At 45.6% G+C, this 19,078-nt stretch overlaps 1 protein-coding gene across 1 annotated transcript in view; it reads left to right on the top strand.

The window, feature by feature from the left end:
* trmt1 (tRNA methyltransferase 1) overlaps positions 1 to 19,078 on the top strand; it is a 56,636-nt gene that overhangs the window by 35,488 nt on the left and 2,070 nt on the right. The window contains exons 11-16 of the mRNA XM_072248561.1: positions 2,863 to 2,997; positions 5,337 to 5,422; positions 13,661 to 13,769; positions 13,931 to 14,007; positions 14,736 to 14,855; positions 17,085 to 17,199. Of these exons, the coding sequence (XP_072104662.1) occupies positions 2,863 to 2,997; positions 5,337 to 5,422; positions 13,661 to 13,769; positions 13,931 to 14,007; positions 14,736 to 14,855; positions 17,085 to 17,199 (642 nt within the window). The remainder of the gene's footprint in view (positions 1 to 2,862; positions 2,998 to 5,336; positions 5,423 to 13,660; positions 13,770 to 13,930; positions 14,008 to 14,735; positions 14,856 to 17,084; positions 17,200 to 19,078) is intronic.

Here is a 19,078-nt window from a genome sequence, read left to right as displayed (position 1 = left end):
TTTTAGTAATCAGAGTGCGCAAAAATCTTACGTTGTGCAATTTTTTTTCCTGTGACAGAAGTATGTTCTCACTGATTGCACACATGGCACAGTTTATGTAGGTTTACAAAATATTTGACATAAGACTGCACAGAATAACACAAAATAACATACATATTTAAGTCACTCAGTTACTTTTTCTCTCTCCTGTCTTTGGCATTTACCCATTCTTTGTAAACTCTATCTAGACTAATAGAACTTCCATCCAATTGATAGCTTTTGATTCTCATTAACATATTCAAATGACATTCACCTAAACGGTTTTTCAGCTTGTTTCTGAGTTGATTCATTAAGCTAAAACGTCGCTCACGGTCCGCACCAGACGCAAGAAGGATTCCCCCAATGTCCATCAACTGTGCAACGTCGCAAAACTGTTCATTTTGAAGTACAAATGCTACCATTTGAGCGAGGTTTGAAATCAGTTTGGGTTTAATTTTTTCTTGCACAGAAAATTTGAAATCATTAAACTGTCTTAACCATTACAGTATTTTCAGCTGGAAAATCATGATATTTTAGACATGAGGTATTAACCTGTGTACTCAACCATAACATGCGTAGCACTGCTGTAACGGGTAATGACGGGTTCTGTTGCCTGACCTTTTGTACCATCCGAATGTGATTTACTTGCCAAATCACGCTTCAAGAAGTCAAGTTTCCAAATATCATCCCACTTCTTTCCACTAGCAAATTCTCCAGCAACTTTTGCATCACGACAGTACAAACAGATAACTCCAGTTTCCGAATCATATGGAAATATTTCTCGTAGCTGAACGTTCATGACCTCATGAGCTTTCGGCGTAGCAGTTTCTACTATTTTGTTAAGCCATTCAACTTTAAACAAATTTGCAGTTCTTTTGCGCTTCACATCCTTCACTTCTTTTGAATTAGACATAGCGGATCAATATTTTTTTCAATAAAAACTTAATAAGCTGTCTACAGGATTTGAAACAGATCTTTGTAAACTTTACTCTATGAACACTGTCCGCCAAAGATGGCTGCTGCCGTGATGCAGCTGTACAAACCGGAACGGGAAAGGTGAGGTGACGTAAATTAGTGATGTGCATTGTGGTATTTGAAAAACCGACTAACTAGTTAACAGAAACATTTAGCTAAAAGATTATTTTCAATAAGTATAATTACTAATTATTAATTAGAGGGAACGTAGCCTGTATACAGGTTTCCCCCGCCATCTGAAGGTAGAGCGTTCCTATGAAACGGTTCGTAAGCCGGAATGTCGTAAAGTGAAGAAGCAGTTACCATTTATTTATACGGGAAAAATTTGTGAGTGTTCGCAGACCCAAAAATGACCTACCAAATCATGCCAAATAACACATAAAACCTAAAATAACTATAACATATAGTAAAAGCAGGAATGATATGATAAATATACAGCCTATATAAAGTAGAAATACTTCTCTACAATCACTGCCGCACTGTTCTCCGTAGCGAAAATCTCACGCAAGCGCTCTCGGCTGAAACACTCTCTCCAGTAACCTTTAAGCTATGAAGCTGCCAAATCATACCAAATAACACATAAGAATACACAGCCTATATAAAGTAGAAATAATGTATGTACAGTGTAGTATCACTTACCGGAATTGGGAAGACAGCGAAGAGCACACTGATGATGGTGTGTTAGGCTGAGTCGTCGGAGGGTGGGGTGGTGCAGTGGTCTCCACCCTCTGGGCAGTGAACCAATACCGATCCGCAGTGGTAGCCAGGACGCACCCAGCACATCTTTAAGAAAAAAGCCGAAATAAACAAGCTCATTAATTAGGTGCCGCCCAGCACGTAAATGTCGGCCCAGATCAGAGGCAATGCAATCGGCAATCGCCTCTGATCTGGGCCGAGAACAGATAGGACGCAGAAGTGGGCTGAGAAGTGGCAGATGGAGTTCAACTCGGAGAAGTGTGAGGTGGTACACTTTGGAAGGATAAACTCCAAGGCAAAGTACAAAGTAAATGGCAGGATACTTGGTAGTGTGGAGTAGCAGAGGGATCTGGGGGTACATGTCCACAAATCCCTGAAAGTTGCCTCACAGGTAGATAGGGTAGTTAAGAAAGCTTATGGAGTGTTAGCTTTCATAAGTCGAGGGATAGAGTTTAAGAGCCGTGAGGTAATGGTGCAGCTCTATAAAAATCTGGTTAGGCCACACTGGAGTACTGTGTCCAGTTCAGGTCGCCTCATTATAGGAAGGATGTGGAAGCATTGGAAAGAATACAGAGGAGATTTACCAGGATGCTGCCTGGTTTAAAGAGTATGGATATGATCAGAGATTAAGGGAGCTAGAGCTTTACTCTTTGGAGAGAAGGAGTATGAGAGGAGACATGGTAGAGGTGTACAAGATATTAAGAAGAATAGATAGAGTGGATAGCCAGCACCTCTTCCCCAGGGCACCACTGCTCAATACAAGAGGACATGGCTTTAAGGTAAGGTGTGGGAAGTTCAAGGGGGATATTAGAGGAAGGTTTTTTACTCAGAGAGTGGTTGGTGCGTGGAATACACTGCCTGAGTCAGTGGTGGAGGCAGATACACTAGTGAAATTTAGGAGACTACTGGACAGGTGTATGGAGGAACTTAAGGTGGGGGGTTATATGGGAGGCAGAGTTTGAGGGTCGGCACAACAATGTGGGTGGAAAGGCCTGTACTGTGCTGTACTATTCTATGTTCTAGTGTTCATTTTAAATTCAATCTGCAATTCACGTTCATTCTTAAGAATGGCTGCTGTTGAACTTAATATTTGTTATGTATCCTAAGTCCGGAATGCACGCCAACAACCAGGAAAAGACTTTCTCTTGTGCTTTTGTGTCTTTCTGGTTCCAGCTTGGTGGTCCAATCTGGGCTGAGCAGATTCATGACCAGGATTTCATCAAGAAGGTCCTCGAGTCGGTGGAACATACCCCACAGCGGTTCAAGACTTCAGACAGGATATTGGGCATGCTGAGCATGATCACCGAGGTGAGGATTCTTGTTTTTGTTCGACTGCAGAATGACAAGTACAAGAGATTCTGCAGTGCTGGAAGTGCAGAGCCATACACACATAGTGCTGGAGCAACTCAGCAGGTCAACCAGATCTATGGAGGAGAATAAATAGTTGATGTTTTGGGCCGAGACCCTTCATCGGGATTGGAGAGGAAGGGAAGAAGAAGGTGGGAGAGGGCAAGGAGTAGAAGTTGGCTTGTGATAGGTGAGACCAGTTGAGGGGGAAGGTGGGTGGGTGAGAGAAGGAGTTGGGGAGGATGAAGTAGAAGCTGGGGCTGGAAAAAGTTGAGGTCTAGAAAGAAGGAATCTGATGGGAGTGGACAGTGGACCATGGGAGAAGGAGAAGGAGGAAAGGAACCAGATGGGCAGGTCAGGAGAAGAGAAGGAGTGAGAAGGTAACCAGGATGGGAAAAGGGAAAAGAGAGAATGAGGGATGGGGAGAAAGTACTGGAAGTTGGGGAAATCAGTGTTCATGCCATTAGGTTGGAGGTTGCACAGGTAAAATATGAGGTGTTGCTTCTCCAACCTGAGATGTATAAGCAAATGCATCAGCCATTTAGATAGCTAAGAAATGCCTCGCTATGCCGATAGTCATAAAGCATGGAAACAAGCCCTTTGGTCCAATTGATCCATGCCAACCCTCCCCTCTTCCTCTAACCCTCACTTTGGCTTTTTACCTCTTTTCACCTGCCTATTACCTCACCCTGGGTCTCTCCCCCCACCCGTCCCACTCTCCTCTCCTATCAGGTTCCTTCTTCTCCAGCCCTTTACCTTTCCCACCTACTCAGCTTTACCTATCATCTTCCAGCTAGCCTATTCTCCCTATCTTCCACCCCCCCCCCCCACCCCGACCTTTTTATTCTATTCTTCCCCAATCCTTTCCAGTCCTGAAGGAGGGTCTCGGCCTGAAACATTAACTGTTCGTTCATTTCCTAGATGCTGTCTGACCTGCTGAGTTCCTCCAGTGTTTAGTGACTTGTAGGGTGGCATGTAGTGAAGTGGTTAGCACCATGCTTTATAGTACCAGTGCCCTGGGTTCAATTCCCACCACTGGCAGGAAGGAGTTTGTACGTTCTCCCCGTGACCATGTGGGTGTCCCCCTAGGTGCTCCGTTTCATAGAAACATAAAAAATAGGTGCAGGAGTAGGCCATTTGGCCCTTCGAGCCTGCACCGCCATTCAGTACAATCATGGCTGATCATCCAACTCAGAACCCTGTACCTGCCTTCTCTCCATACTCCCTGATCCCTTTAGCCACAAGGGCCTTATCAAACTCCCTCTTAAATATAGCCAATGAATTGGCCTCAACTGTTTCCTGCGGCAGAAAATTCCACAGATTCACCGCTCTCTGTGTGAAGTAGTTTTTCCTCATCTCGGTCCTAAAAGGCTTCCCCTTTATCCTCAGACTGTGACCCCTCGTTCTGGAGTTCTCCAACATCGGGAACAATCTTCCTGCATCTAGCCTGTCCAATCCCTTTAGAATTTTATACGTTTCAATAAGATCCCCCCTCAATCTTCTAAATTCCAGAGAGTATAAGCCTAGTCAATCCAGTCTTTCATCATATGAAAGTCCTACCATCCCAGGAATCAATCTGGTGAACCTTCTTTGTACTCCCTCTATGGCAAGGATGTCTTTCCTCAGATTAGGGGACCAAAACTACACACAATACTCCAGGTGTGGTCTCACTGGTTTCCTCTCACTGTCCAAAGACAGGGTTAGTTGGTTAATTGGTCGTTGTAAATTCTCCTGTGGTTAGGGTCAGATTAACTGGGGGGTTTTCTGAGCAGTGCAGTTCGAAAGGCTGAAAGGGTCTGGTCTACGCTTCTCTCAATAAATATATAAATAAATAAATAAGATAAAAATAAATAAATGGTCCAAAGAGAGCAAATTAGTGAGGTAATGTTCATGGGGTCATAGACCGTTCAGACAGCATGCCGACATTACAGCATGGAGTTCAGTTCTGTCGTCGTTCTGTAAAGAGTCTGTACATACTCCCCGTGGGTTTTCTCCGGGTGCTCCAGTTTCTTTCCACAGTCCTGAGTCATACGGGGCAGGTTAGTTGCTCATTGTAAATTGTCCTGTGATTTAGATATGAGTTAAGTTATTTAGATATGAGCTAAGTGGGTTTGTTGAGGGGTGCTGGGGTGGTGTGCTTCAAAGGGTCTCAAGGGCCTACTCTGCACTGTATTACTAAATAAAAATAAAATAATCTGACAGTGCAGAGGAATAAACTGTTCCTGTTCCTATGGAGATGCAAGGAGTTTTCATGGTAAATCATTGTGGTATTGACTTGAAATTATTTTCTCTTTTGCCAGGAGTTACAGGATTGCCCGCTATACCACACAATGGACCATCTGAGCAGTGTTATCCGCTGTAATACCCCATCACTTCTGCAGATGAGGTAAGCCTCGCTCCATTCCCTCTGAGAATCCTTTACAAAGTGTCATGGGATCAATAGTTATAGAGCAGTTCAGACCAGATACAGACTCTGTCCCAGCAAGTCCATACCAGCTGTGCTGCTCATCCAGCTAGTCAATTAACTGTGTTCATCCCACCTCCCACTAAACCCTGCCCTGTATGTGCCCATTCGTCCATATCCCACTAAACCCCATCCCTGTATGTGTCCATTCGTCCATATCCCACTAAACCCTGCCCTGTATGTGTCCATTCGTCCATATCCCACTAAACCCCATCCTGTATGTACCCATTCATCCATATCCCACTAAACCCCATCCCTGTATGTGCCCATTCATCCATATCCCACTAAACCCCATCCCTGTATGTACCCATTTGTCCATATCCCACTAAACCCCATCCCTGTATGTGCCCATTCGTCCATATCCTACTAAACCCTGCCCTGTATGTACCCATTCATCCATATCCCACTAAACCCTGCCCTGTATGTACCCATTCATCCATATCCCACTAAACCCTGCCCTGTATGTGCCCATTCGTCCATACCCCACTAAACCCCATCCCTGTATGTACCCATTCATCCATATCCCACTAAACCCCATCCCTGTATGTGCCCATTCATCCATATCCCACTAAACCCCATCCCTGTATGTGTCCATTCGTCCATATCCCACTAAACCCCATCCCTGTATGTACCCATTCGTCCATATCCCACTAAACCCCATCCCTGTATGTGCCCGTTCGTCCATATCCCACTAAACCCCATCCCTGTATGTGCCCATTCGTCCATATCCCACTAAACCCCGTCCTGTATGTACCCATTCGTCCATATCCCACTAAACCCCATCCCTGTATGTGCCCATTCGTCCATATCCCACTAAACCCCATCCCTGTATGTACCCATTTGTCCATATCCCACTAAACCCCATCCCTGTATGTACCCATTTGTCCATATCCCACTAAACCCCATCCCTGTATGTACCCATTTGTCCATACCCCACTAAACCCCATCCCTGTATGTGCCCATTTGTCCATATCCCACTAAACCCCATCCCTGTATGTGTCCATTCGTCCATATCCCACTAAACCCCATCCCTGTATGTGTCCATTCGTCCATATCCCACTAAACCCCATCCCTGTATGTACCCATTTGTCCATATCCCACTAAACCCCGTCCTGTATGTGCCCATTCGTCCATATCCCACTAAACCCCGTCCCTGTATGTGCCCATTCATCCATATCCCACTAAACCCCATCCCTGTATGTACCCATTTGTCCATATCCCACTAAACCCTGCCCTGTATGTGCCCATTCATCCATATCCCACTAAACCCCGTCCTGTATGTACCCATTCATCCATATCCCACTAAACCCCATCCCTGTATGTGCCCATTCGTCCATATCCCACTAAACCCCATCCCTGTATGTGCCCATTCGTCCATATCCCACTAAACCCCATCCCTGTATGTGCCCATTCGTCCATATCCCACTAAACCCTGCCCTGTATGTGCCCATTCGTCCATATCCCACTAAACCCCATCCCTGTATGTGCCCATTTGTCCATACCCTACTAAACCCCATCCCTGTATGTGCCCATTCGTCCATATCCCACTAAACCCCATCCCTGTATGTGTCCATTCGTCCATATCCCACTAAACCCTGCCCTGTATGTGCCCATTCATCCATATCCTACTAAACCCTGCCCTGTATGTGCCCATTCGTCCATACCCTACTAAACCCCATCCCTGTATGTGCCCATTCGTCCATACCCCACTAAACCCCGTCCTGTATGTGCCCATTCGTCCATACCCCACTAAACCCTGCCCTGTATGTGTCCATTCGTCCATACCCCACTAAACCCCGTCCTGTATGTGCCCATTCATCCATATCCCACTAAACCCCATCCCTGTATGTGTCCATTCGTCCATATCCTACTAAACCCCATCCCTGTATGTGTCCATTCGTCCATACCCCACTAAACCCCATCCTGTATGTGCCCATTCGTCCATATCCCACTAAACCCCATCCCTGTATGTACCCATTCGTCCATATCCTACTAAACCCCATCCCTGTATGTGCCCATTCGTCCATACCCCACTAAACCCTGCCCTGTATGTGCCCATTCGTCCATATCCCACTAAACCCCATCCCTGTATGTGCCCATTTGTCCATATCCCACTAAACCCCATCCCTGTATGTGCCCATTCGTCCATACCCCACTAAACCCTGCCCTGTATGTGCCCATTCGTCCATATCCCACTAAACCCCGTCCCTGTATGTGCCCATTCGTCCATATCCCACTAAACCCCATCCCTGTATGTACCCATTCATCCATATCCCACTAAACCCCATCCCTGTATGTGTCCATTCGTCCATATCCCACTAAACCCCGTCCCTGTATGTGCCCATTCGTCCATATCCCACTAAACCCCATCCCTGTATGTACCCATTCGTCCATATCCTACTAAACCCCATCCCTGTATGTACCCATTCGTCCATACCCCACTAAACCCCATCCCTGTATGTGCCCGTTCGTCCATATCCCACTAAACCCCATCCCTGTATGTGCCCGTTCGTCCATATCCCACTAAACCCCATCCCTGTATGTACCCATTCATCCATATCCCACTAAACCCCATCCCTGTATGTACCCATTCATCCATATCCCACTAAACCCTGCCCTGTATGTGTCCATTCGTCCATATCCCACTAAACCCCATCCCTGTATGTGCCCATTCATCCATATCCCACTAAACCCCATCCCTGTATGTGCCCATTCATCCATATCCCACTAAACCCCATCCCTGTATGTGTCCATTTGTCCATACCCCACTAAACCCTGCCCTGTATGTGCCCATTCGTCCATATCCCACTAAACCCCATCCCTGTATGTGTCCATTCATCCATATCCCACTAAACCCCATCCCTGTATGTGCCCATTCGTCCATATCCCACTAAACCCCATCCCTGTATGTGCCCATTCGTCCATATCCCACTAAACCCCATCCCTGTATGTGCCCATTCGTCCATATCCCACTAAACCCCATCCCTGTATGTGCCCATTCGTCCATATCCCACTAAACCCCATCCCTGTATGTACCCATTTGTCCATATCCCACTAAACCCCATCCCTGTATGTGTCCATTCGTCCATACCCCACTAAACCCCATCCCTGTATGTACCCATTTGTCCATATCCCACTAAACCCCATCCCTGTATGTGCCCATTCGTCCATATCCTACTAAACCCCGTCCTGTATGTGCCCATTCATCCATATCCCACTAAACCCTGCCCTGTATGTGTCCGTTCGTCCATATCCCACTAAACCCCATCCCTGTATGTGCCCGTTCGTCCATATCCCACTAAACCCCATCCCTGTATGTGCCCGTTCGTCCATATCCCACTAAACCCCATCCCTGTATGTGCCCGTTCGTCCATATCCCACTAAACCCCATCCCTGTATGTGCCCGTTCGTCCATATCCCACTAAACCCCATCCCTGTATGTACCCATTCATCCATATCCCACTAAACCCCATCCCTGTATGTGCCCATTCATCCATATCCCACTAAACCCCATCCCTGTATGTGCCCATTCGTCCATACCCTACTAAACCCCATCCCTGTATGTGCCCATTCATCCATATCCCACTAAACCCCATCCCTGTATGTACCCATTCATCCATATCCCACTAAACCCTGCCCTGTATGTGCCCGTTCGTCCATATCCCACTAAACCCCATCCCTGTATGTGCCCGTTCGTCCATATCCCACTAAACCCCATCCCTGTATGTACCCATTCATCCATATCCCACTAAACCCCGTCCTGTATGTACCCATTCATCCATATCCCACTAAACCCCATCCCTGTATGTGCCCATTCGTCCATATCCCACTAAACCCCATCCCTGTATGTACCCATTCATCCATATCCCACTAAACCCCGTCCTGTATGTACCCATTCATCCATATCCCACTAAACCCCATCCCTGTATGTGCCCATTCGTCCATACCCCACTAAACCCCATCCCTGTATGTGCCCATTCGTCCATATCCCACTAAACCCCATCCCTGTATGTGCCCATTCGTCCATATCCCACTAAACCCCGTCCTGTATGTACCCATTCATCCATATCCCACTAAACCCCGTCCTGTATGTACCCATTCATCCATATCCCACTAAACCCTGCCTCTGCACGTACCCATCCACATGGTTCTGAAATGATACTACTGTACCTGCCTCAATTATTTGAGGTGAAATGAAAGGATTGAAATAGTAGCTGATGAACAGAATCCCTTATTCAACAAAAGCTATGAAAGTTATTGTATAATACGCCCTGTATCTTAGAGGATTTTGGAGTTGCAGATGCCAGGAGGTCATTATCCTAAATGTTAATGCTGTTTCTCTTCCCTTAATGATGTGGTCTGACCTGCTAAGTACTCTCCCTCGTCAGAATCAGGTTTAATATCACAGGCAAGTGTCTTGAAATGTGTTTACTTTGCAGTGGCAGTACAGTGCAATACATAGGGAAAAAATGGATTACAGCAAGTGTATACAGTATAAAATAGTTACATTAAATAAGTAGTGCAAAAATAGAAGTAAAAAATATAGAGGTGGTGTTCATGGTTTCAATGTCCATTCAGAAATTGGATGGCAGAGGGGAAGAAGCTGTTCCTGAATTGTTGAGTGTGTGCCTTCAGGCTCCTGTACCCCCTTCCTGACAGTAGCAACGAGAACAGGGCATGTCTTGGGTGGTGACGGTCCTTAATGATGGACGCCATCTTTTTGAGGCTTCACTCCTTGAAGATGTCCTGGATGCTATGGAGGCTAGTGTCCATGATGGAGCTGACTGAGTTTACAACTTTCTGCAACTTACTTCGATCCTGTGTGGTAGCATCTCTTTTCTCCCACCCCACCCCGTCAGAATGCATCTCCACGGTACACCTGTGGAAATCTGCGAGTGTTTTTGGTGGCATATCAAATCTCCTCAAACTCCTCATGAAAAATAACCTCTGTTGTGCCTTCTTTGTAGCTGCATCACTATGTTGGGTCCAGATTAGACCCTCGGAAATACTGACACCCAGGAACTTGATATTACTGACTCTTTCCACTTCTGATATCTCTACAAGAACTGATGTGTGTCCCCTCGTGTCACCCGTTCTGAAGTCCACAATCAATTCTATGGTCCTACGTGCAAAGTTATCGCTGTGGCACCACTGGACCAGCCAATAAATCTCACTCGTTTACGCCCTCTCATCACCATCTGAAATTCTACCAGCAATGGTTGGCATCTGCTTCTTAACAATTCTTTCCATTGTTTGTGTGGATTGAAACCTGTATTCATTGAGCAGTGAGTTCTCCAGAGCCCACTTCAAGAGTACGAGGGCTAATGTCAGTGATGAACCCTTTTATCCCAGGGGTGCACACAGAAGCAAGTATCAGTCACTGCTAGGAAACTGTCAGAGTAGAGGACGACCCTCTCTGGAATGCCCAAAACTTAGAACAAAGTGCTGTCCACAGTCGAATGCTGTAAACTAGCATGTTCAAAGATGGGACTGCGTGCTAAAAGACCTGCTGAAGCTGGGTGCAGCCACTGCAAGAGCTGTAGTAGAAAGGAACACAGAAGCATTGCATGCAGAGTGGATGTGGCAAAGTACAGAGTGGATGTGGCAAACTTGTTTCCCATGACAGGGGAGTCTAGTACGAGAGGCATGACTTCAGGATTGAAGGGCGCCCTTTCAGAACAGAAATGCGAAGAAATTTTTTTAGTCAGAGGGTGGTGAATCTATGGAATTTGTTGCCATGGGCAGCAGTGGAGGCCAAGTCATTGGGTGTATTTAAGGCAGAGATTGATAGGTATCTGAGTAGCCAGGGCATCAAAGGTTATGGTGAGAAGGCAGGGCAGTGGGACTAAATAGGATAAAATGGATCAGCTCATGATAAAATGGCAGAGCAGACTCGATGGGCCGAATGGCCTACTTCTGCTCCTTTGTCTTATGGTCTTATGGCTAACACCTTGTGCCTAATACAAGGGTTTATATGAAAACTGGGGATGTGCTCCCACTTAACAAGACATCTTATCTTGGTTGTGAAAATGTTGATTATATTTTCTGTATTGCATTTCCAGTTTAGAGATAAAGTACAATCAGTGACCACTTATCAGGTACAGGAGTGAAACTCAGTCTGGTCATCTGCTGTTGCAGCCCTTCCATTTCAAGGTTCAATGGATTGTGTATTTAGAGATGCTGTTCTGCACACCAGTAACGTGTGGTTATGTGACTCGCTGTTGCCCTCCTGTCAGCTTAAACCAGTTTGGCCGTTATCCTCTGACCTCTCTTATTAACAAATTGCCTTCGCCCACAGATCTGATGTGCACTGGATATTTTTTTGTGTGTTTTTTGCACTCTTCTCTGTCAACTGAGACTTGTGCATGAAAATCCCAGGAGACCAGCAGTTTTTGAGATACTCAAACCACCCCATCTGGCACCAGAAATCAGTCTATGGTCAAAGTCACTTAGATTGCATTTCTTTCCATTCTGATGTATGGCCTGAACAACTATACCTCTTGACCACGTCTACATGCTTTTGTGCACTGAGTTGCTGCTATTTAATTTGCTAATTAGATACGTGCATTAACAAGCAGGTGTATCTAATAAAGAGCCAGAGTATAATTCCAGCTCACTAAAATCTGTATATATCCAGTCACTATTTGATCACATTTGGAGGTCATCTAACACAGATGCAGGCCCTTCAGCCCAACAAGTCTGTGCATGCCATTAAGATTATTAGCATCATCTTGTTTTATGTGCTTCACATTTCTAGCAGCTCCATCCTCCACAATTCTACTACTCACCTGCAAGCTAGGGGAAGCTGCTGATTAACCTTCCAACTTGTGCATGTTCAAGAGGAAAGCAGACACCCCAAGGGAAACTTATGCGGTCACGGGGAGAACCTGTAAACTCCACACAGCCAGCACCAGAGGTCAGAATTGAGCCCAGGTTGCTAGAGTACAGGTAACCGCATTCACCAGCTCCTGGACAGCACAAACAGCAGATGCATCATCTGAACTGTAATTAAAATATCGTAAGCAACAAGTTTTTTGCCTCATTCTTGACTTCCGAAGAACCTTTGTATCTAACAGAACAAACTTAATTTCTACTACATCACAATTTTACATTCTGATCTTCAAAGTCTGGGACATCAAAACTCAGAGGTGAATGCTACGCAATCGTTCACAACACTGATATCCAACACTGTCGAGCGTAGATACACTGATATCCAACACTGTCGAGGGTAGATACAGAGCAAAGGACTTATCATGCTGGCACACCCAGTCTTTTAAAAAGTATATGTTACTCAATCAATTCCCACAGCGGCCTTCCTGCCCTTTCCAAAATGCAAGTTAGTGCTAACATTAAGTAATAATTTTACTGGTGTACACATAAGAGGTTGACTAATTCTTTGCCAGCAGCAAATGACTCAAATTTTCACGGCATTTTTGTGGTTTCCACCACAGGTTCATAGAGTGAAGAGCATAATGTGGCAGATCTTCTAAAGCCAGTTCTGTTAGAGTAGTTGGCTGTTCTGCAGTAATGATTGGCACACTGGCTGGGCTGGTCCTTAAGTGGTGTGGCTGGCATCCGATGCGCTGTACGCCATACTACAATGAACTCCCCCAAGTTGCACCTTTGTACAACGAGCATTCGCCATCTCCTGGATAGCACAAACAGCAGATTCATCACCTGAACTGTAATAAAACCATCGTAAGCAACAAGTCTTTTTGCCTCATCCTTGACTTCCGAAGAATCTTTGTATCGCATGAGCAGTAGGATCTAACAGAAAAAACTTAATCTCCACTCCGTCGCTGATACTCCCTTTGTTCTCTTCATCCCTTTCCTCTCTGCTGTCTTCTCACTTCTCCAGTTCTTATGAAGGGGCATCAAACTGAAACATGAACTTTGTTCTTTGTTCCACACCTCAGCATATCCATCATTTTCTGTTATTTCAGATTTCCAGAATTTCCAGTATTTTCAATTGTTCCTGTCTCAAGCTGACAAGTGCCCCTTGTAATGTCGGAACTGGAAGTGGATGGTGTGCTGCAGCAGCAGCAGATCACAAGCATACGCTCAGTGGCCACTCAGGAGGCATCGCATAGAGTGTACATTGCGCTGAAGTGATTTAAATCTCTTTATTCCTCTCTTCCAAACCCACCCCTAACTCCATAGGTCAGCCTTGCTTCACGCTGGTTATCGGGTATCGCTCTCGCACGCTTGTAAAAATGCCGTTAAAACTGACGCACCGCATTCAGTGATCTGGGATATCATGAGGAGCTGGGTAAGAGGCAAATATGTCAGGTCGGTGTTCCTGTCGGCTTTGGCACGGAATGCCTTAAGATAATCAAGTGTCTTGAGATGCTCAGGCCTAACCGAGCCTGGGCACTGAATTTCTAGGCACGTGTGGTTAGCAGGATGATGCTGACTCTTATTCTGATGCAGGCAAAGATCCATCCAGTAAAGCGCGAGAAACTATCCGAGAGCAGTCCTGCCTTCCGGATCCTCAGCAAAGAGCCTGTGTAAGTTGGTTTAAATTTTTATATCACGAGTTCCTGCTGTATTGGATGTGCTGCCGTTCATACTTATAGAATAACACAGTGTTGAAGCATGTTGTTTCCAAATTGGCCAGGCTGACCAAGGTATCCATCTAACTTTCACCCATTAGCCCACATGTGGCCCATGTTCCGCTACAGTTCTGCAATCCATGTATTTGTCCAAAAGCCTTTTAAATGCTGTTTCACCTACTTTCGCTGGCAGCTCATTCTAATACATACCATCCTCTGTCTGGTTCCAATAAAATTTTCCCCCTCTGAACTTAAACCTATGTCCTCAGTCCCTGTTCCCTCTCTCTGGTCTGATTGATGTATGGGTCTGTTCCCTCTCCCTCTCCCTGTTGTGATTGGTGTATGGGTTTGTTCCCTCGCTCAAGCAACAGCGAAAGTATCAACCCTCGCCCCCCTCCCATGTGCTCCAGCAAAAGCATTCACCTCTCCCCACCCACCATGCATGTAATAGCAGAGCCCCCAGCGTTCATGCTCTGGAGTCGGAACAGCGTTGAGGTCCAAAGGGCTGAACTGTTCTTATGTTCCAACCAAGCGAATGGAATTTCTTTCAGATTGCTGCATTTTTCAGTTGTGCTTCAATCTATGGAGCCTAACTCCTTCAGAAGACTCCTGTTCAGTTTGTACCAGATTAAGCTGCTCCTGTCCAAACTGGTTTTTCCATCCACTGTGTGTCTTTGTGTCAGTCTGCAGGCTTGCTTTGACATCCGGGAAGATGCCAATCCAAAATCTAGGAAGCGAGGGCTGAAACGTTTCCAGGAAAATCCAGAAGCCAACTGGGGGCCCAAGGCCAGGGCCAAGGCTGGGTAAGGTTCCGTAAGGGTGATGGAGCCTCATAACACTGGTGGTGGGGAAAGGAGGCAGTGGAGGGCAGGGCTCTGTCAGCTGCAAGATTGGAAGGGAAACTCTGTCTGCTGTTGTCTCAACCCAGCAACCACCAGTCACCCCTGCTGGCATATCACACTTACTTAAATATGATTGTGGTAAATGAACAACTATTGAAAGGCCTGGATAGCGTGGATGTGGAGAGGATGTACCTAGTTGTGAGAGTCTAGCAGCAGAGGGCACAGCCTCCAAACAGAAGGACGTCTCTTTAGAATGGAGATGAGCATGAATTTCTTTTGCCAGAGGGTGTGGTTCTGAGGATTTTATTGCCACAGACAGTTGTGAAGGCCAAACCATTGGGTAAATTTAAATCAGAGGGTGATAGGTTATTAAGGGTGTCGGAGGTTGTGTGGAGTAGGCAGGGGAATGGGATTTGGAGGGATAATAAATCAGTCATGATGCAATGGTGGAACAGACTTGATGGGCCAAGTGACCCAACTGCTCCTAAGTCTTATGGTGAACGTAGGAAAGGGTATGTTTTGTAAGTTTGCATATGGTGGTTTTGGAGATTGTAACTAAGTTTGTCAAATGCTACAGCAGATAACGATCAGATGTAAAGTTGGGTGGCATATCGGTGATTGAGTTTAATCCGGACAAGGGCAGGGTGATGTGTCTTGGAAAGTTATATGGAGGCAGCACGTACAGTAGATGATAGGTGCTTGGGTGTATTGATGAACAGGAAGACTTGGGGGTTCAAGACTATTATTCCTTGAAAGTAGCAACATAGGGTGATTAACAAGCATGACTTCATAGGTCAGGGCACATGATATTGTGTTCCACTTCACAAAGCACTCTTCAGACCGAACTTGGCGTAATGTTTGCATATTTGGTCGCAACTCTGTAGGTCCCTTAGAGGGTGTGGAAGAGATTCCTGGAATAGAGGACTTTCATTATGGGGAGAGATTAAATAGGCCAGGCATATTTTCCAAGGAGCAATGCAGGCTGAGCGGTGACGTGTTAGAGATATCTAAGATGTAAGTACACCGATAGGATAGATGGTCTATCCTTTTTCTTGTGGGAGGAGTATCAAAAACAAGAGGCATAGATAAGGGGAGAAGTTTTAAAGAGAGTCTGCGGGGTTTTTTTTTACATAGAATGCCTAGAATGTTCTGCAAGAGGAGGTGATGGAATTAGATGCAATTTAAGAGGCATTTAGACAGGTACTTAAATAAGCAAGGCATAGACGATACAGTCCTGATGTGGATCAGTGAAAATGGACAAAAAAATTGGATTGCACATGATGGGCTGAATGGTGTTTCTGTGTTGTACGATTGACTTTGTGAATTTTTTGCTGTCAACTGAATGAAGCAAGTCTACCACATCAGACAGCCCTACCTTCTCATGCCCTCTTTCCCTTGCCCTTGTGCTGAAAGAACTGCAGTGTACATTAATATACTAAAAGGGGAAGTGTTGTTTCCATCTCTTGCTCTTCACTGTTTTCGAAGAGAAGGATTCAGAGGTTGATCAACTCCCAGGGCTGCATTGTTTTTTCTTTGCCCCCTTGCATCAAAGAGTGAGCCAAACCAGGTTTAGTAGACGGATTAATGTCATTGCCTGCACTACCCCTCCCACTCCCCAACCAGTGACATGGACTCTTTTAACACACCAGAGACCACAGGTGCTGTAAACAGTAACACACAAAACGCTGTAGCACTTTAGCGTTCGGGCAACATCTATGGAGGGAAATGGACAATCAACAGGCCAAAAGAAGGGCCTTGACCTGTAACGTTGGCAGCTTATTTCCCTCCATTGGTGCCTGACCCACTGAGTTCCTCCAGGGTTTAGTGTGTCGCTCGACTAAACAAAAATGAAGAATCTTGATGAGGTGGGTTCTCAAACCCACCAGTGAAATAAGAGTATCCTGATTCATAACTACAACTGCAACCTCAACTCCCATTCCCTTCTGTCTTCACCTGATCCATAACTACAACTGCAGCCTCAACTCCCATTCCTTTCTGCCTCCAGCACTCTCCTCTCTCCACCAATGAAACCTAACAACTCCGCTGTAGTGAGCAAGTTCTGCGTCACAGTGTGCCAATGGGCACTCCTCTGCTTCCATGCTAAACTGCGATCATGGGTGTAATGGCAGTTTGCTTTTAGACTGAAGAACAGGGTGGTGTGCTGACGGGTTGGTGCTCTGTGTCTTCTAGGGGAGGAATCCATGCATGTCTTGAAGAGAAACGGAAACGGCTACAGAATAAACGGAAACAGCGGAATGAGGATCTGGAGCACGGGAAGCAAATCCCCTGCAAGAAGTTCAGAGAGGTAAGAGGACTAACGTGGCACAGTAGCGTAGCGGTTAGCACAACTGCTTTATGGGGTCCGATTCTGTGACCACATGGGTTTCCTCCCACATTCCAAAGACACAGGGTTAGGACAAGTGAGGTGTGGGCATCTTACGCTGGCACCAGAAATGCAGTGACACAGCACAATCTGCGCTGCTCAGATTTGACACAAAATTATGCATTTCACTTTGTTTCAGTGCACATATGACAAATAAAGTTAAACTCTATAACTCTACTGGGTGTTTTTTATAGACCACCCAATAGTAACAGGGACATAGAGGAGCAGATAGGGAGACAGATTCTGGAAAGGAGTAATTAATAGCAGGGTTGTAGTGGTGGGAGATTTTAATTTCCCAAATATTGATTGGCATCTCCCTAGAGTGAAGGGTTTAGATGGGGTAGAGTTTATTAGGTGTGTTCAGGAAGGTTTCTTGACACTATATGTAGGTAGGCCTACAAGAGGGAGAGGCTGTACTTGATCTGGTATTGGGAAATTAACCCGGTCAGGTGTCAGGTCTCTCAGTGGGAGAGCATTTTGGAGATAGTGATCACAATTCTATCTCCTTTACCATTGCATTGGAGAGGGATAGGAACAGACAAAGTTAGGGAAACGTTTAACTGGAATAAGGGGAAATATGAGGCTATCAGGCAGGAACTTCGAAGCATAAATTGGAAACAGATGTCCTCAGGGAAATGTACGGAAGAAATGTGGCAAATGTTCAGGGGATAGTTGTGTGGGGTTCTGAGTAGGTATGTTCCAATGAGACAGGGAAAGGATAGTAGGGTACAGGAACCGTGGTGTACAAAGGCTGTTGTAAATCTAGTCAAGGCTAAAGAAGTTTACAAAAGGTTCAAAAAACTAGGTAATGATAGTAATCTAGAAGATTATAAGGCTAGCAGGAAGGAGTTTAAGAATAAAATTAGGGGAGCCAGAAGGGACAATGAGAAGGCCTCGGTGGACAGGATTAAGGAAAACCCCAAGGCATTCTACAAGTATGTGAAGAGCAAGAGGACAAGATGTGAGACTAGGACGAATCAAGTGTGACAGTGGGAAAGTGTGTATGGAACCGGAGGAGATAGCAGAGATACTTAATGAATACTTTGCTTCAGTATTCACTATGGAGAAGGATCTTAGCGGTTGTAGGGATGACTTACAGTGGACTGAAAAGCTTGAGCGTGTAGATATTAAGAAAGAGGATGCGCTGAAGCTTTTGGAAAGCATCAAGTTGGATAAGTCACCGGGAGCGGACGGGAAATACCCCAGGCGAGGGAGGAGATTGCTGAACCTCTGGCAATGATCTTTGCATCATCAATGAGGATGGGAGAGGTTCCAGAGGATTTAATGGTTGCAGATGGTTTTCCCTTCTTCAAAAAGGGAGTAGGGGTAGCCCAGGAAATTATAGGCCAGTGAGTCTTACTTCAGTGGTTGGTAAGTTGATGGAGAAGATCCTGAGAGGCAGGATTTATGAACATTTGGAAAGGCATAATATGATTAGAAATAGTCAGCATGGCTTTGTCAAAGACAGGTCATGCCTTACGAGCCTGATTGAATTTTTCGAGGATGTGACTAAACACATTGATGAAGGTAGAGCCGTAGATGTAGTGTATATGGATTTCAGCACGGCATTTGATAAGGTACCCCATGCTAGGCTTATTGAGAAAGTAAGGAGGCATGGGATCCAAGGGGACATTGTTTTGTGGATCCAGAACTGGCTTGCCGACGGAAGGCAAAGAGTGGTTGCAGACATGTCATATTCTGCATGGAGACTGGTAACCAGTGGTATGCCTCAGGGATCTGTTCTGGGACCCTTACTCTGTGTGATTTTTTTATAAATGACCTTGATGAGGAAGTGGAGGTT

The sequence above is a fragment of the Mobula birostris genome, chromosome 32 (assembly GCF_030028105.1).
Source record: "Mobula birostris isolate sMobBir1 chromosome 32, sMobBir1.hap1, whole genome shotgun sequence".
Lineage (NCBI taxonomy): Eukaryota > Metazoa > Chordata > Chondrichthyes > Myliobatiformes > Myliobatidae > Mobula > Mobula birostris.
Note: the sequence above shows the minus strand (reverse complement) of the source record. Positions and strands in the feature narration are given on the sequence as shown.